The 20,274-nt window shown below is 38.4% G+C and overlaps 2 protein-coding genes across 3 annotated transcripts in view; both read right to left on the bottom strand.

Moving 5' to 3' along the window:
- lrrk1 (leucine-rich repeat kinase 1) overlaps positions 1-1,730 on the bottom strand; it is a 45,658-nt gene extending 43,928 nt beyond the window's left edge. The window contains exon 1 of one of the 2 annotated variants that reach the window (XM_035418862.1): positions 1,619-1,730. The gene's annotated coding sequence lies outside the window, so the exon portion shown is untranslated. Of the gene's footprint in view, positions 1-1,075; positions 1,388-1,618 lie in introns of those variants that run through there. The other variant, XM_035418861.1, reaches the window with a different exon arrangement.
- A 1,840-nt stretch (positions 1,731-3,570) lies between these two features.
- On the bottom strand, positions 3,571-18,501 carry aldh1a3 (aldehyde dehydrogenase 1 family, member A3). The gene is made up of 13 exons (XM_035416510.1): positions 18,336-18,501; positions 17,668-17,772; positions 16,926-17,066; positions 14,572-14,701; positions 12,698-12,759; positions 10,792-10,920; positions 9,980-10,093; positions 8,959-9,061; positions 7,257-7,441; positions 6,446-6,610; positions 5,819-5,976; positions 5,082-5,156; positions 3,571-4,746 (listed from the first exon to the last, which is right to left on the bottom strand). The coding sequence occupies exons 1-13, from the start codon at positions 18,429-18,431 to the stop codon at positions 4,677-4,679; spliced, it is 1,533 nt and encodes a 510-aa protein (XP_035272401.1). The 5' UTR covers positions 18,432-18,501; the 3' UTR covers positions 3,571-4,676.
- Between the last annotated feature and the right edge of the window lie 1,773 nt (positions 18,502-20,274).

The raw sequence follows: 20,274 nt of genomic DNA, 5'->3' as shown, positions 1-20,274 counted from the left end.
AATGCAACATTTTAAAATGCAAATCTAACTTATTTAAAATGGTGTGGTTTTAAATACAAAAGAAACTGTCAATCTAAAATACATAACATTTCTGCTGTTGTGACCTTCAGAGACTACAGTTTATGCGTTTTGCTTACTCAAGAGTTGCTATCAGTGAGAGCTTCAATATACTGCAATGAATTGTCACAGACCCACACTGCTAGAGATGAGCTGGTATTAAGATACCACCACTAACAGTGCAGTTCCAAAAGAACCTTTAGAGTTGCACCAGAATCATAATTCAAGCAACAGGCAGACATTACTCACTTCTTCCTGGACAGGAATATCGTTGGTTACAACCATGGCAAACTAAAAACAGCTTTAAGCTGGCCAGGGAGACCAAGTGTTTGAGCAGCATTTGAATAAATGTAAAAATGCCAATGTTACCTTCTCAGTAGCACTGCCTTAGTTTTCATTAGCCAACCCCAGTTTTCGCAAGTTCATAATAAGTCCCCTTAAATCGACAAACACCATGGACTAATCCTGACATTACCACCCACAGTAAACATGTCTTTTATTCAGTGATTTCCAAAAATCGCAAAAACACTCATTTATAAACTAATAACCGATTTTTATACAAGCCCGACCAACTCAAAACTCATCAAATCCAATGTTAGTTGATCGAGTACTTTAATCACAACTGTAATTGAAACAATGTTCTATCCTCAAGCATTATGTAAACAACATGAAACAAAGCAGCCTACTATCTAAACGCACCGCTGAAAATAACATGATTTTACGCACAATGTTAAAAAGACAAGCCTATGTGATTAGCACTCAGGTCGACTACTGTCAACGGTAACTGACTGTATGCAAATAGAAACCGCGAACAGACGTACAGTAGACGCAAAATCATGATTTATACCGTCTTTGCAGTAGCCTATAGTTACATGTACCCTTAGTTAACGTCCCATGAACATGCTACTCATTTACAGTAAGAATTCTTTGGTTTTATTTAGGAAATGTTGTTGCCAGTTTATGCGTTTGCACGTGCGGTGCTGCAGTTGTCGAAAAAGTCTAAACATGTTTACCATACCTCATTCTTTTGTGGTGCTGCGTGCTGACTGCGACATAGTATACTGTACAGTCGTACTCGTAACCAAAAAGAAAAACACACAAAACGGACTCAAGAATTACGTAGTCAACCAAGTTTGATTCGTGGACTGACGATCTGGATGAACCGGGGTAAAGAACTGTCTAGCTTGGTTAGCCTACTTCCTCAATCCTGAAAACCACTGAAACATATTTATACTGCATTTACTGTAGGCCACATGCAACAGTCATTGCGACACAAACTTTTCCTTCAAGAGTTAACCACATATCAAGGCAGAAGTTGCAAGTATTGTTTTATTTGAACTCTGAATACGCTGTTGTTTCGGCTATCACAAAGGATTTTGAACCCTTACAGCCCGTGGTGCCTTCTGGTCGGTTTTTTTCGCTAGCCAACTATAATCGACTAGAATTGGGATCTAATTGGATCAAATCTAAATGTTAGCTTTGAAAGGTAAACCAGATCTAATAAATTGATTACGAACCCATCTATCCCTGTTCGCATACAATGCACCTGGAAAACCCTCACCTAGTCAAGTGGATCATTTGTTGCCAGATATTTCTTCCATCTAAATCCTTGTAGTTTAGACTTTGTAAACCCTCCCAACCCTAATTCCTTTCTTTGGCAACCGGCATCAAACTTCTCCAGCTGCAATGTCCTGCGAGATATTGAGTCACCTCAACCCCATTCACGAGGGATAGCCTATTCATTTCTATATTTTAAGTAAACATGTAAATAAAATAAAAATAGCGATTACACGTCCAAGAATGAACGTCTGTCATTTATAGGGCCAGTAATGTTAATTTCCATTTAAGACAAACAACTTTGTAACATTGAGCATCTGCGGTTTTCTTGAGAGAGTCTGTGATGATATGGGCAATTAAGCGCTGTCTCAGACGTTTGTCAGCACCTATGCATTTCCAATATATATTTCACTAGCCAAATGTGCCATTTGATTTGCTTGAAATCTTTATTTTTGTGCAAAACTGAGGCAGCTCCATGCACTTTCAGGTACTAATGCACAGTGGACATGGAAATACATTGCTATTAGAGTAAAAGCCCCCTGGTGTTTGCGCAGAAAATATGCAGAGACCAGAGACCATACAGCGTAGAAACTGGAGAGGGTGGGAGGGGCCAGGCAGTGAAACATCCGGAAGTAACGGGAAACAGCCTCTACTGCGCATGCTGAGTGCAAGAGATCTTGCTGCCGATGAATTCACATAGAAAACAATGTTTGTTTGACAACCAAAGAAAACATCATCGGTTAAATTTTTGTGATTATATATTTCATTATATGTAGCAGTTTGGGTTTCTTTTGGTCCAGAAGGTCGGGGAAAATAGAAAATTTATTTTTTATAATTGAAATCCTGTGTACACTGTATTGTCTATAGCTATACCCGAGTATCATACATCCACAAGCTATACCTCCACCATATTTAACAGATTGAATAATGAGCAGTTCCTTTCTTTAACCACACTTTTTCTCTTTCCATCACTTTGATACAGGTTAATAATTGTCTCACCTACACCTTTTGTTAGCTTTCTTATGAATTGACTAAAAGTGCAATGACACAGCTGGCCAAAGAAGCTTGGCTAGCTCTTGCTCCCTTCTCTGTCACACAGCTACCTGGAATCTAATGAAATACTGAAAATACTGTGAAGGGGGGTATTTCATTGCATTTGAAACCAACTTTGACCAGTTAACCAGACCAGTTTGCACCATTGGCATGTTTGCTACAAAGGCCATTCTGGGCAGTGCAATTTCTAGGCCTGATATTACATGTAGCGGTGAAGGCTTTTCTGTGGTTTTCTGTTAAATACATGTTTCCTACATTATTGACTGGCTGATTTTACTTGAAATTGAATAAACAAAAGGGTGGTCACTCACATTTGTACCGTACCATAAGTGTGTAAGGAGTGAAAGTTGCTCCTTGCTCGGAAATGTTGGAGCCATCAAATAATTAATTTCCTTTATATTAGATCTTCAGCATTGTATGCAAAAAATGAAAACCTCTGCAGTTTAAATGTATTTTCAATGAAATATTTTAATTTAATATTTCATAAAAATCTATTTGTATGCAGAACCAAATCTCGAAACCATGTCTGTGAGTATCTTCAGCTGAAGCATTCACAATATTTAAAAGAAAGGGCCATGTATTTGTTTGTTTTGTTTGGTCTTTCCTGTAAAGTGTAAACCAGTTCAGCTTGTTCAGCCAGCTTTCTTCACTTGTGGTTACAACACATGTAAAGTTGCCATGCTGCATAAATAAAATGACATTAAGAACTCCATTGGCTTGAATATTTTGATTAAGTTCTTAAATGCGAACGTATGGCAATAAAGGCAGTTCTATTTCTCCATGCCCAGACTGATAAATATTTTATCAGACAGAAAGGCCCAGATGAACCCACCTTACAGTTAATGTTTGTGCCAAGCTTAAATGGCATGCTTAGTCAAGCAATCACAGCCCTCCTTAAGAAGTTTTTAGAATAGTTTGTAAAGAATTTCTGTTTATTCTCCGGTTTATCAATTTTATACCATGCTGATATACAGATCTTATTTCATTGCACTTACAGTTCCCTAAAAATGTGTTAAATATATTTGTAATGGTTATTCCTGGATGAGAGTAGTGTTTATGGTCAGATTATGTGCATCCCAGAATTTTTTGATCCTAGCATAGCCTAGTCAAAAAAGAGCTCTTTTATATTGTCAAATGAAAAACTTAAAAACATTCTTTAAATTAACTCAAGAGGTATACCATTACCACCTTAAAAAGGAACAAAACTGAAAATTAAAGACTGAATCTATTAACTTGGAAGAGTACACATTAAAAACATGCACATTTTATGGTTATTAAACATATTTCAAATATTACAACAATACAATTCCATAGCACATAATCATGACACATCTCTATTTATTAAAAATATATTTAATCTATTCACTAATTTCTTGCATATTCTGTACGGGTTAAGATAAAGCTTCTGAAAATTCAGAGCGTTACGGGCTCTTCATATTCTCCATGGAGGCTTGGACCTAAATGGTGAGCAAGGCATATTTCAATCTGCATTATCAACCCATAATGTTCAGCAAGAAACTTATGAATATATTATGCAAATGCTAATGGTTTGCAAGGATTTGTAGAGTATTTCCAAACTGAACTTGAAATTAGATGCTAAATTGACTCTTGTGTAAGAATAACAGAACAGGCTTAAGTCTCTAAAGAGCGCCAGAACAGTGGTGCTTGTTGATTATAGGTAAATATTACCTCTCTGGAAATGTGCACACAGTATCTTTCTGTCTTTGAAAAAGGACAAAGACATTTTTTACCTCAGAGATGACAGCATTCCCATTAAACAATAATTTTCTCTATGTGCATAATGCTTATATAAATAAATGATATGAATGCAGGTTGATATGAGCACATCACTCTGGAAACCCATATGCATGCAGCACATATCTCTGCAATCCATAAATGCTGGAATTTCACAGGTGAAAAGTGCTGTTGGGGTAGCAGTTCGCAGGCGGGCTTTCCTCCTGATCCCATGGCGAAGCTGGTCCCAGCAGAAGTGTATCCCACTGCCCCATTCAGAGTTTCTCTGTAAGCTTTATGGTCACTGCCTTGACTTCAGAGTACTCTGCCAGGGCATATTCACCTCTGAAAATAAAAATAAAACCTTAATATAAGCTCTGAAACATTCTTAATGGACCATAATCATGCACAAACCACTCTTTAAACACTCTTGTTATCTCAACAATTTTAAACTACTTTGAGCATAATACACATGTAACCCTTTTAGCTTATTTTCCAAGAGGGCACTCACTAATACTGCCATATCATAATTACCTAATCCCTTGCATTCTGAAATCTGAAAGATTAGACCAAAATATTCATCCCACACCTATCATACAATGAAAAAATTTTAAAAAACTTGTGTGCTTTCAGTACGGTTATTATTATTTTAGAAATATGCATTAAAGAAGTAGTCTTACAGCTCTCTTCCATTTCCTGACATCTTGTATCCCCCAAACGGTGACTGAGCATGAAGAGCATTGTAGCAGTTGACCCTATCAGACAAAAGGCAGGAGCAGGGAAGGACCGATGTATGAAATAAGACAAATAAACAGGCTTTTAAAAACTATCTGTTGTACCTGCTAAAACTCTTAGGTTATCAGAAAGGGCACGGGACAAAGCATTTTTTTGCAGTTTCTTTATAATAAGTAAGGAATATATATGCCACTTAGAAACAGGTCACATGTCTGACAGTTTAATTTTATGATCAAACACAGAGTGGTATTTGGCTGGGACAATTGACTTAGCTTGCACAACAGTATTGGCTTACATACGTAATAGGATAAGGAAACACAACTGTGTCCATAAATGTTATTGTTGTATTTTTATAGCTAGATTGTTTTCTTAAAAACAAACTTGTAAGCAGTTAAGGTTTAAATTGAAATGATGAATTAAAATCATTAAATCTAACTGGAGTCAGCTATTAATGTAAATATTTCTGAAAATGAAAAGCCTGGGAAGTGATCAGTTGTTCAAAGATGTAACACCAGGTCATCACACCATCATGTCCGCCCAAACACATTCCCTGGGATTTGTCTTCTTATGAAACCATTACTAGTGACTTAATTATGAGGAGGGTTAATAACCTGGACCAAAATATGAGCCAGGACCTGGTTGTGTTCGTAAGGCCCTGCGGATGGAAAGCCGTTCAACCTACCATACAGTGCCGGATTGCAGAGCATCAGACATGGTCAGTGTGCGGTCCATGCTGCGTGTGAACACGGCTGCAGCCAGGCCGTACTGCGTGCTGTTTGCTCTCTTGATCACTTCATCTTGGCTTTTGAACTTCATTATGCACTGCACTGGGCCAAAGATCTGCAGAGGACAACATTGGCATGAATGCTGACTATAGGATAATGGGAACAATGGGTGTATCGAGTGATTCTATTTGTCACACCTTCCCTATTGCTTTCCTGTAGATAGCGCTGCCACACATTTGAATGAAGCTTGGGCAAGACAAGGATCTCTACAAACAAATATTTGGCTATACGCTTTGAAATGTGTGCAAATTATTCTCTTTTTTTAAATGACAACGTTTTCGTGAGCTGTGTGACTCAGTCTGCAGGGTGGCCTACTCTCAAGCCATACAGTATACAAGTCACCCCACACAGTTGGGGTTCCCCTGCCATGGTACTTTCTGAGCTGTGATCCCTTCTCTCTCTGTTACTCTCTCTGCTTTATCCCTGTCTGAATAAAGCAAAAATATGAAAGGAGTGTGAACTTTTTTTATCCACTCTTTAAAAGGGGATAAAAAGAAAATTATGTTTAGAAGAGTACCCCATACCTCCTCCTTGGCGATGCGCATGTGGTCTTTGACCGCTGAGAACACGGTGGGCTGAATGTAGAGGCCTCCATCTTCGACGGCGGATCCTCCACACTCCAACTTGGCTCCCTCACTCTTGCCGCTCTTTATCAGCTCCATGATCTTATCAAACTGCTTCTGGTCAATCTGCAGCGACAATGTCCCACAACACCGTCACTGAGAAGCCAGGTGTTCTGCCTTGCTGGTCCCACGAGAGGACTGACAGTTAAAATGGTAAACGTGGCACTTCTCAGATAATAAAGACATTTTTTCTCTCAAACTTCGATAATCAAAAGCAGGGCATTGAAAATAAATACTCAGATATGAGGGCAAAATATCAGTGGAATTTACACAGGTGGAGTGAATTAGATATTAAGGCGCGGTGCTTGTGTTTATTATAGGTCAGTCGCACACAGCTCCATGACTGATGTTCCTGTTGCTGAGCTACACATTGAAAATGATCTGATAAATGAACCATTGTATCAGGCTGAGACATTGGGCCTGTAGAAGGTTATACCCATCAGACGCTTGGGAAGGCTCTACCAGTATATGTTGGCCATCTAAACATCTGTCATTCTTCCCTCAGTGGTACAATCCAATAACAAATAAATTCTAACACCAAAAGGCAAATTTACTATTGTTTAATTATTGTTTTCATATTCCCAAAAAATGACGTTATTGTGCCAAACATGAGATTCGGCGTGCTATGTTTTGCACATGAATGTGTTTAATTCCAGTGACGTGACTAAAAGATAATGATTGACATGCAGTAAAGACACATGAACGCACTCACCTGTGGCCCATGTGATGTCCGTGGATCAAGGGGGTCCCCTGCGACCACCTTCTTGGCGTTTTCAACGCTGCGCCGCACAAACTCCTCATACACAGGCTCCTCCACAAATACGCGCGAGGCAGCTGTGCAGCACTGACCTTGGTTGAAGAACGCCCCCTGCTGGACTTCTTCCACAGCCAGCTGCACTGTTGGGAGGAGGAGAACGACATTAAACTGTCTCCTCCACCAGCGTGTTACAGGGCTGTAGTGTGGGACACCTGAGAGTTAAGGGACGTGGTTGCAATTAAGGGACATGGTTGTAGACCTTGGGATGTACTTTTGCCCACTTTAGCTCTGTCACATGCTACATGCTACAGCCTTAGAACATGCTGTTGATCTCACATACCCAGTTTTATACTGTTCTACTGAGACAGATAATTATATACTGGAACCCACAAACTGACTACTATACACAATGGATCTGACACGGCTTTCAAACATATGTTACACAATTAAATTAAATGCTTAAATGCTTGTCAAATATCAGAAGCTGAGACCAGGCTTGTCAAGATCTTGGCTGGGACTCTACCGGAATCCTACTTGGTGGGCCAGTAGGGGGCTGTCTTTCCTTTGAACTGAAGGTGTCTTTAGAACATCTAGAACAATCTCGAATTGGTACAATCCATGAAATTCTTTTGTACAGAAACATCTCTTGTTAATTACTCTTTAGATGAGAGATATCCATGCCACATTTGAAGTTAGTGTACAAAGCATCTGGGATACGTTCACACCTTGATCGTTTCAGATGATAGTGTAAAGAGAATCTTGCGATAAGTTATTTTACAAAAGTAAGAGGATAGGGTATATTGGAGGATTTTTTTAACAACCACTGCTAATGTGCTGGTTCTTCTATCTGGGATAGTAACAGATTTATTTGAACTTGAGGATGATTATAGACTACCCTTTGTTCTCTATGGTTCAATTCAATGCACTTATTGATGACATAAAGAACAGTTAATCGGTTCAGAGCATCATGAAACACCAAAGAATTGTTATAGTTTTTAGCATAACAGACTACGCAAATAATGTATTTTCTCTAGCTACATTTAACTTTACAAGAGAAAGAGAATGCCACAGCTTGAGACAGTTAGAATAAAATTGTGGGATTACATACCAGTGGATTATTCAGATACTGTAAATGACATGCTTGTTATTCAAGTAAAATAAATAAAATCAGTTACAGTGTCTGTTACATGGCCCTAACAGATCACACCCACACTAAGCTGAGGTGATCTCGAATGTGTTGCCACCAGAAATATCTAATAGCTAAATTTGGTGACAGCATCAAGACAAATGTAGCATTGGAAAGTGACTTTTGCTGGCTCTAGATTCAGTGAAAGGAAAAAAACATTTAACATAGTTAGAGTGTAAAGACAGCGTAAAGAAGAGTAAAATTCATTCTCCCAGTGCATGGAGGCACCATTCTGTAAAGACGGTGCCTTTCAAATGAGGAATTAAACAGAGTGTCCTGACTCACTCTGATCATTATATATCCCATGGCATTTATCACAAATGATAAAGCACACCAAGGCACACACTACAACCCACAATACAAAAACACCTTGAGATACTCGAAAAGGGTCACTTTATGACTTTGATATTATTATAATTATTATTAATTGCAACTGAATCGTACTAATTCAAAGAAAGTCATATTACTTACAATCTGCATCAGCAAATACGATGCAGGGGTTCTTTCCTCCAAGTTCCAAAGTCACTCTTTTCAGATTACTTCTGGCAGCTGCCTCTTTGATTAGTTTTCCCACCTAAGAGAATACATTTTTTTTATTTGAAAGACAGCGATTCAAAACCAATAAACAACTGTGCTCTATTCAACAAATGAATGACACCATCAAAGAAAATTACATCCAAGCAGCTACATAGAGTTTCATTAAAATGTGTTGTAACAAAGCAGGTTGCCTTGCATGGTATTTTATTTTGGTTCCAACTACACTTAAATGATACTTAAATGTGAAAAAGGTTGTTTGCAACATGCTTAAAGAAAGCTTCAGTAATTTGCTTCCAATGCCTTTGTACAGTACAGGAGCAGACCTGGGTCAAATACATAATTGTTTTGGATTCAAATACTTTTCTACACTTTACTGATCTTGTCTGGTGTATTGGAACCAATGAAATACTCTCAAGAAGAGCAAACCCCGCCTTTTGGTCATATAGCAGGCTCAATTACACCAGGCACAACTGAGCACAGAAAAGTATTTGAATCCAAAACAAATACGTATTTGACCCAGGTCTGTACAGGAGTTACTTAAAATCCAGTGACTGCATTATTATATTGGTATTTCCAATGTCTGAAACAACTGCAAACATATTCTGCTCATTTTTAGGGAACAGAAATGGGGCCATAGGGCTACATCAGGACCAGTATTATTAGCAGAATGATTGTGATGGGTATCAAGAGTTTTCTAGCTTATTAGAGCTGAGCTCAGCCCCAATCAATACATTCTATTCAGATTCTCGCATGTATAAATGGATACAATGTAAAATGCTACAATGGATACCATGTAAAAGTTGTGCAAGTCACTCTGGATTAGGGCGTCTGCTCAATGCCTGTAATGTAATTAACATCATTTTCAGGCATCCAAAAGTTCAGTGACTATACTATCTGAACACCGGCTTTGATAATAACACAAATATATTTCTATTTTTAGTAGGAAAGAACTCACTTCTGTAGACCCGGTGAATGCAACCTTGTCGATGGCCATGTGACTGGATATGGCCGCACCAGCCGTGGGCCCGAACCCAGGCAAGATGTTCACCACTCCAGGGGGAAAGCCAGCCTACATGGCACACAAACAAGAATGTGATTCATTAAAACACAACAATTTGCATATCTAATCTCATCAGAAATATCTCCCTTAACCATTTTTGATGCACATGACCATGAAATCTGCAAGGCAGCTAAGGTGTGTTTGCATAGTTGTTTGTTTGAAGGCAAAGGGTTCTAACATAACATCATTGACACTTTGGGTAACAACTTTTGTTGGGAGGACACAGCTGTAACTTGTTCATTGATTGGAAGTATGGAAGACTTAAAGTGGTAGTAGGGTGCACAAAAGAATGAGTGGACAAATACTGATGGATTTGATATTACATGTGGGGGCTTTTTGTAATTTTCTGTTAAATGTATGTTTGCTGCATTATTTTCTGACACTGAAAAAATTATTTACACTGAATGACTGATTTGACTAAAAAATGAATAAACAAAAGAGTGGTATCTGACTTTTGCACAGTACCATATGTGACTCCAGCATACAGGCTATTGTTCAATGCTTTCAGCCTAATAAAATGTATAATATTCATGGAAGGGCATGAGTCTTTAATTACATCTCCCTAGGAACAGTTCCTTCCATTCCCATCTAATTTTCCTTATATGGCTGAATGATTTTCATTGGTAAGGCTTCTAAATATACTTGCAGACATGTCTACATTACCCAGTCTAAACCTGATGCTCGCAGGCCCATGGAGGCTAACTCACCTCCTTAACTAGCGCCCCCATGTGGAGAGCTGTGAGTGGTGTCTGCTCAGCTGGCTTGATAACCACTGTGTTGCCACAACACAAGGCCGGGGCAATCTTCCACATAAACATCAACAAAGGGAAGTTCCACTGCAATTTGACCCAAAACAAGTGAATCAGAGATGACAAGGACATCAGCACAGCAACTCGAGGCAAATTTAAAGATGAGGTCCTATTCAGAGCATGGGAATGCTTGTTTCAGTTAGAAAAAAAAGAATGCATAATATCCTCTGGGTTGACAGGACAATGAATAAGTACTGTAAGAAAAACTAGGAAATTACAGTGACTGAAAGCAATATGAAATACATATCTAGAATCTCTGCTTTAAGTGAGAACATTTGAAGAGTTTATTCTTTTGTACTGTTAACTTCAAATTTTTTGGCTGCAGTGATTGCAATTGCAATTACAGCTTTGGAGATTTTTTTTCCCCAAACTCTTGAGTATGGCTTCCTGTTTTGCTTTTATGATGACTCATTCTCTTTGTGTGCCAGTAATTACACTGAATAGTTCAGTATGAATTTCATTTTTATGATATAATCTCCCATGTCTGACAACTGCATGGTTTTGCTCCTTTGTTGCCAAAGCAAAACAAGAAGATATATGTCTATTTTCACAGATAAGCCTGAATGATTATAATTGCCAGGGATGTAAAATTATGGAATTTGAAAATGGGAGGGTAATATTATAGGAGTTGCACATTGTCCCTCATTTATAATCTTCAACTAATTCTTTAACAACCAGATTTATTTGCTGCAGCTATTTAAAAAAACAAGGATTAGATCACTGCTGGACTCATTTTGTCTGTAAATGTATATCTCCAATCAAGACCTTTCCAGTCCTTTTTTGTAGTTTTTTATTTTATTTTTATTTTTTTACAGGGATTAAGTTAGGGGCTGTATGGCTAGGGTGGGTTGAGATTAAGATTATGTTTCAGTAAATGTTTGGTGTGCCATTTCACTTTAATAACTTGTTGGGAAACTATTAGGAAAACCAAAACCAGTTCTTTGTTAATAAATGAAATGGTGTAGCTTTCCTTGCTCAAATAATTCCAAAATCCAAAGAATTTAATTACAAAACATGGCCTTCTATTAGCTATATAGAAATATTTTGGTTTTCTTTTTCTCTTTCTTCGTATTGTTATTTTGAAACGTGCATACTTTGCCAAGTTTTGGGCACTGGCTCTAGATGCCAGTGCAGGGTCTGGTGGAGTGTGGCTCCCCTGTCTGTGAAAGCCAACCCCTGAGCCTGATTTCCCTCAAGTACGAGTGTAGCTCTTCAGCTACATCACGCCGCACTGATAACATTGCAGTCAGCACAAAGAGGCCAACAATGGGCCTGAACCGTGATCAGGGGAAGACACAAGCCATGTCCGTGGTGACTGAGAGGAGGGGAGGGCACAAAACCGTTTGCCTTGTGAAGTCAAAGCAGCCAATGGCTCTCAATCTGGCACACTCGTACAAAACATTAAAAATAAAAAAAATTACTTGTTGCTTTTAAAACCTCACAAATGACATATGGAATTTTAATTTAATCTACTAAAACAGATTCCGTAGTCTATTCCATAATTTAAACAGTAGCAAACATCCTTCTAGTGTCACTTCCATGTTTTATTACAGTATGCAGGCTAATAACACAGGTTTTCCAAGATTATGCTGCATTGATATATGGACAATCTAATGGAAGAGGACACACATCAATACAGTTATCCATAATTTGATTAATTGAAATTCAGACCTTTCACTTCCCTCCTGTTTTCCTTATGATCTAAATACAGATTTTATCATCACTTTCAAAGTCTGCCAACAGAGTAATGTGGACGTCCTAATCAATGGAAAATACATTTAGTCATTCATTTTTTTGTACTTACCGGAATTATTGCTCCACACACACCAACAGGCTCATGTTTGGTAAAGCACATGAAACTTTGATCTGGCAAAGAAGTAATATAACAGTCAATGGATAATCTTAATAAATAAGTCAATTTTTTTTATTCATGCACACCTGGCAATTCAATTTACAGCCTACCGTTGGACTTGGCGATCAAAAACAAACACCGAAAAGAACACAAATAAGGAAAATCTCAGTAGCTGACGCAGGGCTCAGAACGAGACTCTGCGTTTTAGGCGGGGATGCACTGTAACAGGAGACTGAAACGCTGTGAAAAGATTGGGCTGTGGTTCAATCTCTCCGCAGCGCTACCTTTGGCTCTGCCTTACACCTTTGTTCACAGTCTGGAATCTCCTTCTCCATTACTCCCATACCATGGCATCGAGTATCAAGCCAGAGGTGATTCAAGGTAGCTTTGTTGGGTTATCATTTTATAAGACATGCTATGGAAAACATTGAGCAGTGCTTTACGTAGCATTGCTTCTTGAGTTACATTTGCCCAAGTGCATAAAAAAGTAGAACATATCAAGTGTGATGTAAGTAACTACAATGCATCATACTGGATATCTTGCCAGAAAATACCTTTGCTTTTATGTTTGTTGAACAGTGTTGATTCACAACATCATAAATGATCTATAATAGATTGAATATGCTTGGACACTGACTTGTCACCTTCTTGTAAGTCTTCTGTATTTCCACTGCTCATTTTAGCACTGCTCGTCCACCCAGTCCAGTGGTAAGGAACCCCTCAATTAAGGAGGATTGTGGTTCATTTTTACTGCTCTTTCGATGAAAATTTAAAACTATCACATATAAAAAGTGTCTTCTTGAGAAACTTTTTGCTGTCAATTGTTCAGTGAGCCATTTTTAAGTAGTTCTGAGTCTTGTGCTGAATTGCATCTTGGCAATTCCTCCATCCAACCTCCATGTGTGAACCCGCTGGTAGACACACTGATGGCTACACCAGGATCTACATACAGTGTGGGATTTTGTGTGTCAGGTTCGGCATACTGGGATGCATCTTAACCACACCCTGTAATCTGTTCAGTCCAGGCTTTCCATTGACATTATCATGTTTCCAAATGCCTTTTTTGTCACTGATTACAGACATTGAGACTCCCTCACACAATAGTTACCTTTGAAGCTCGTTATCTCTCGATTTCTGTGGGTGATCCGGCCCAATTGGTTATCAAATTTTTGATTTACATAGTGGAGTCATATGCTAAAGGAAGGAACAAATCCCACAGACTCTCGTAAGCCCACATTTATGTACAAAGGGTGAGATATTTGCTGGTATTCCAAGCCAAAAAAGGAGAATAAACATGCAATATAGTCTATGTGGACTGTCCAAGTTGGGAGTACTGTCGCCACAGGCTGCTGCCCCTCAATGATAATGATCAGAGCTTCTTCCTACTCCATTGTGCGTCCCAGCCCTCCCTCTTTTAACACTTGATTTGAATCTAATCAAGGGGAACGTGGGAGGAATGTTTTGTCTATTCAGTCTCCCAGAGTTGCAGCAATTGCACGGGGGTGGTAAGGGAGAGAAGCTGGATTACCTGACTACCCCCCATGCCCCGCCCCCCACCCCCTGCCACCTACTGGAACTGAGAATCCACTAACTTATTAACCTTACTGAGCTTCAATTTTTGATTAAATTTTAAATGAACCAAATAAATTAGTGCACAAATAGTGGCCAAATGCTTATTTCTATATTAAATGATAACACATTAATACACACACAAAAACTCAATGTTCATTGCAAATAAAGCCAAAGCAGGATTCATTTGTGAATTAGAATCTGGTTGAAATTAAATACAGAACACTTTTTACGGCAAATACTCGGTGTACACTTACCAACAGGCATTGTTTTGCCATGTATCTTGTCTGCCCAGCCGGCGTAGTATCTTAGAGTTTTGATACTACCATCAAGATCAATAAAGAAAGCATGCAGGAATGGTTTCCCTGTGTCCATTGACTCCATAGTCTGAAATCAATAACATGACAGTGTAAAATACCTAATTATGGCTGTACAGGAACTATTTCAGCTGAACCTGCAAGTTAAAATAATTTCAGAGAAATGGAGGCATTACCCTGACAAAAAGTAAAAGAACAGGCATTTTCGAGCATTTTGAGCAAAAATAAATTGTGACTTGCCTCTATGAGGCTCTGACAATCTCTTGGTCACTTTGTTAAACTGTGCAAAAGTGGTTTAAGTTCAAGCGGTTGCTACACAACATTTCATGTGCACTGCAAATGCCAAGAATGTAAAATGCTGAGGGAATTAATGAGTCCAAAAATAAAATAATAATAATAAACAAAGCCTTTCCCACTGTAACAGAGTCCAATGGCAAGATATGAACCAGAACCAGGGGATCTGTTTCTGCATGGCAGCGATAGCTGGCAGAGCAGTTTTAATGAGAGCCAGGGTGGGATGAAATGGCAGCCATTATTACTGAAAAGGAGCCTCTAGTTATTTCAATCCTCTGCTCCCTCACCATTACCCTGAGATACAGAAGTCTGAACTGCAAGGAAACGAGCCTTCACTTTGCTCATTACATATGAAACCTTTCTTTCTCATTGCAGAATACTATAGATATTTTTTAAAATCGTTTACATCTTCTATCATGAAAGACAAAGGATGAACTTTTTGTTCATCCTACAGAATTATATTCATAATGGATTGTATGAACTGGTTACTAAAACATTATATGCTTTAGATGATTTAGGCTCATCTATCTCAGAGGCCTACATACTATATATAATTTTTGCTCTCTCTCTCTAATAATACTAATACATTAATAAGGAAAATTCATAATAGAGGAAATACAACTATTGAACTGCAATAGAGACATACAGCATTTACCTTTACATTGCAAAATCTGTTTTTATGTCCCCAAATAGAGTTATGAGTTATTGTAATTAGAGATACCCAAGAACAAAGTACCCAAGGACATGTTTGTAATTAACAGGCACATGCGATCTTTCAATATTACTTAATGCACATCTGTTACAATTGATTTATAAATGTGATTTATAATATGATTTGGCTGGTCAATGAAGTGAAAACTGATTTGGAGAAGGCTTTAATTATGAAGATTATATATCTGATTTAGAGAGCAACTAAAGTCAGTAAAACAAACGAGAGCATTTGTATGATATCACCCTTTTGCAAGCAACACTCAGACTTTTAAACAGACTTTTGTCTTTTGAAAATACAAATGACAATATCAGTGAAGTGAAGGTCAGATGGGGTCAGTTTTCACATATGCATAAACACGATTTTGACATCACTTTGTTTGCTCTTCATAAAACATTTTATTATATTCTTAGTACATAGAGAAATACCCAGTGTTATTTCAACTCTGACAGATATATGAGTCCAACAGGGACCGTATGCACTCCATAAGAGTTGATTTAACACTGCATATTTTACAGTGCTCTACGCTATTTAAGAAAGCACTGTACATGAACTGAACTGAAAATCTTCTACAAATATTGCAATCCTATACAGACTACACAACTGAGCACATATTTTAGATGCTTTATTCATGCCATTGTTCACCTTTTCCAAGGAAAGAAATATGTATAGAGTAAAGAACTTTGAGAACAAACTTTACTTCTATCAAGCAACTTTATCTTGAAACATTGGACAGTTAATTTCCATAAATGTTTCTATTGAGGGTACATGTGGACAAAGTAATTTATTTTCATGTGGCATTTGCCCTATATAATGCTTGGAATCACTTTTTATTGACTTCGTAGATTAAATAAAACATTCAGATGGTTGTTAAACACTTGATGTATTTATTTTAGGTATTTGAGAGATGAGCCCAGCATTATTAAAATGTGTATGCTGCACTTTGTAAAATTAAAATTTGTGTGTTTCAATAGCTTAAATGAATGGAGACTCATTTAGATTGTTTTATTGAAGGAGTAATGTACTAAGTGCTCGGTTAGTAACCAGATCTCCTGTAACCTATTTGACAAGGCTGGAATTGCATCTGCAGAGTTCAGATGTGCGGAAATGTCATTTAAGTCCGCTGTGATGGTAAAGAGAATTACCGTTGACACATTTCGGGTCTTAATTTTGGTGATGTCTTAAAGTTGCCGTGTGAAAATTGTAGTAAGTTAGCCCGGCGAACGAACAGCCGGGCGGGCGCACGGACAAAGAAAGCCACCGTAAATGCGTAAGACGTGGATGAACTCACTGCCAGCAGAGCCCGGTCTCTCTCCACCAGGTCGGCAAGCTTGTTCAACAATCGCCCTCGACTTGACACATCTATCTTCCTCCACGGAGAGTCTCTCAGGCCGGCTGTTTTCGCTGCGTCCACTGCCTTGTCTACGTCCGCCTGTGGAAAACACCCAACCCGACTCGTTTTCCCTCCAAATTTGTATATTCTTTTAATAATACGACTCTAGTCTTTCCAATCTTTATTCCTCAGTTATTATAGATATTTGGCATAGAACAGGTAAAACAATTTTGGTAGCCTATTTTGTTACCTGCAAATGTAAAATTGCATCTATACCGCCAAGGTTATTTAACCTCATAGGTAGGCTACCATGAAGTGGATTCTGCGACTGTTTTAAGGTATAAAATATACATTGCGTAACAAATAAAAAGAATAAGTAATATATTAAATGTAGACTATATATTTGGTTCTCTGGAACAGTGTCGATATATTATTTTCAGTCTTTTTCAGTTTACATTACATGGTAGGCCATTTGGTACATGAGTTTGTATGATCATATCTGTTAGGAATTTTAGTTTTATGGTTAGTTCTGCAATAAATAACAATATAGGTCTAGAACATAATCGTAAACATCTGTGGCTAATTCGAAATGCCTAAAACTGAATAAATTCCCAAGTGGTCAGCCTTCATTTCGCGTGTGATTGCTGCATAGCGATAAATTACAAATATTTTAATGGTTCAAATTCGAGGGAAAACATACTTTATCAGCTTCCTCCACATCACAGATTTTTGCACCTGTTGCAGGATTGTATGTCGCGAATTTATGTCCACTGACAGAAGCGTGCCATTCATTGTTGATAAAAATCTGTGGGTTGAAAAGAAGCATCCATTTAAAAACAAGCAAAGTTAATTGAATCTTGACATAGCTAACTGAAATCGTGATTCGTATCACAACTGGGGTATCATGACAGGAATAACAACAGACATGGTGAATGGGAAAAATGTGCAGTTGAGTGTGGAAAAGTTTATCCATAGCTTACATTTCATGATCTCATGTGGGAAAATTATAGACTACTAGAGCGTGACATTTTATCCTGATATAACCGCGATTAAATATTTAGAAGTGTGCTCTAACTTGAACACAGACTCGCTCACAACAAAAAAGAAATAAAAAACTATTAGCACTACCAAATTCACCCGGCAACTATTTTACAAGGTCACTTCAGAACTAAATTGTAACACCTGGAAATGCTTCGCGTGTATTTTTGGCGTAGGCTGTCAAATCAAAAGTTCTGAACAGCAATTTGATATTCACAAAATGTTTCACTGGGAACTATTTTTATTTAGTAATAATACGATCGCCTACTTAGTGTTTGCCACTTACAGTAGATATTTGCGATTCATTTAATCTCTAGAAGGCTGTCTTACCTTAGTATGTTTCACTTCTGATATTTGAACAGGTTGCGGAACTGTAGGAATACCCCCATCGGACTGTCCATTCTCTATAATCCCGTTCTGTGCCATGATAGGTCGATTATTGGAAATGAGGGCTATGGATAACGCCGGAGTCCGCGTGCTGATGTCTGAATGTTCATAACACGTACGACTGCCTTTATAATAAGTTTCAGTTCCTCCCTCTTATTGGGCAACTGCTGAGACGAGCGGAACTCCGCCCCTATGCAATACAATCATGGGCGAATGTTCAGTGTTCTTAATTCATTATTACTGTCGGCATTTTGGATCCTGCGAGAGATCCAAACCATCTGCAGCTAGAGAATTAACATTTTGTCATCATCTAACAAACATACGATTACGCGGCACAGAAATCCAGTGTGGCTGTGGTGCAGCGTAAATGGATAATTTTAAAGTACCGTCAAACACATCAATTTATACTCTATACTCTTGCAATTATATAAGGCTATGGCCACGTTTGCATGAGTGACTATTAAAGATCCATTCACAGAGTAATTACACATATTGTTCCCGAGAAGGTCCTTTCACTGCAGATGCAGTAACTTTACAAATTATGACAGCTGCGTGCAGTATTATGTGTGCCAAACACTTCAAAGGAGAACATGTGCGCAAGACATGAATGATGATCAAGTGTAGCCTGCGAGGTAAGTTTATAAACAGAATTACTCATCCTGGAAAAAATGTTTGTGTAGATCTACGTACAATAGATAGGGACAAAGTATAATCCAATACACCCATCACCATGTGCGCGTTTGAATACTTAGCCAAGTTCGTATCGAGCTGGATTCTTTCTAAACATCTGCTCTGGGCCAAATGCCCAAAAATTCTCCCATTCTCACGCCTGGGTGGACAGACCCACTCAGCTGATCTTGTGCTTGCTGAACAGCCAAATTACTTAAACAACTCAAGACCAAGAACAACTCCAACTTAGTCTAATTATTAGAATGTAACCTATACATTTTATATTGAATGTACAGAGTAGACCCTAGGGTTCGATTAACTGATACAGGGACTGTGGGAAACAGTCCGAATGGGTGACGCAGAAGAAGGCTGGTGTCTATATCAAGTTCACTAGGAATATTGCCGGTGACCAATATATATTTCTGGAAGCATATTAAAATCTAATCTCACATGCTCCCAAAAAGGGGTTGTCTTCTCCCCCGAATTGTACCCTGTGTATTACACTCATGCAATTGAAGTAATGAGTGTGAATTAATTCTCCAGCTCAATATTTACATTTTATCGAAGTGGCTTTGATCTGGTTCTTAGGGGGGATTGGGAGCGACTGCGTGCCGTTCGTCAGCCTTGCAAAGGTGTGATGAATTGTGATGTTCTCCGTGAAGTTGGTTTTTGCACCTGGGCCTGATGAAGTTTAATAGAGTTGAACACATGCAAACAAATGCTTTTGTTCAGGGGGACAAAGCCTTTCCCAGCTTTGGGCTCATACTCGGACACTGTTGGCATTGTTTCCCCTCCATTGCCTCTTGTCACTCTTCTTGTCAAAGTTTAATTAGGACAACGAGCTTTCGCAGGCCCATTTCTCACTTCAGCAACTTTCTAACACTTCTTAATGAGACAGAGAATCAGAGTGATTGAGCGAGAGGAAAAACAGGAAGGAATGGAGAGGGAAAGGAAACTGTGAAAGGTGGGCTAGAAAAACGAAAGGGAAATGGAATGGAAAGATGGGACAGTCAGAACAAGAGTACCCTGTAATTGAAAGCCGACAAATATTGGTGATTGCATTATTTAAATAACGGAAGACTGGAATGAGATGTGTGGTCGTCCCAAGGAAATGGCAACAGGGCCTGGAACATTATTTATGCAAACAATATGACATTTTCTTTGGGACATCAGCGGTTCAAGTTCAGCGGCTATACGCAAATGTGAATGTCAT

This window comes from Anguilla anguilla, chromosome 5 (assembly GCF_013347855.1).
Source record: "Anguilla anguilla isolate fAngAng1 chromosome 5, fAngAng1.pri, whole genome shotgun sequence".
In the NCBI taxonomy this organism is placed as follows: Eukaryota; Metazoa; Chordata; class Actinopteri; order Anguilliformes; family Anguillidae; genus Anguilla; species Anguilla anguilla.
Note: the sequence above shows the minus strand (reverse complement) of the source record. Positions and strands in the feature narration are given on the sequence as shown.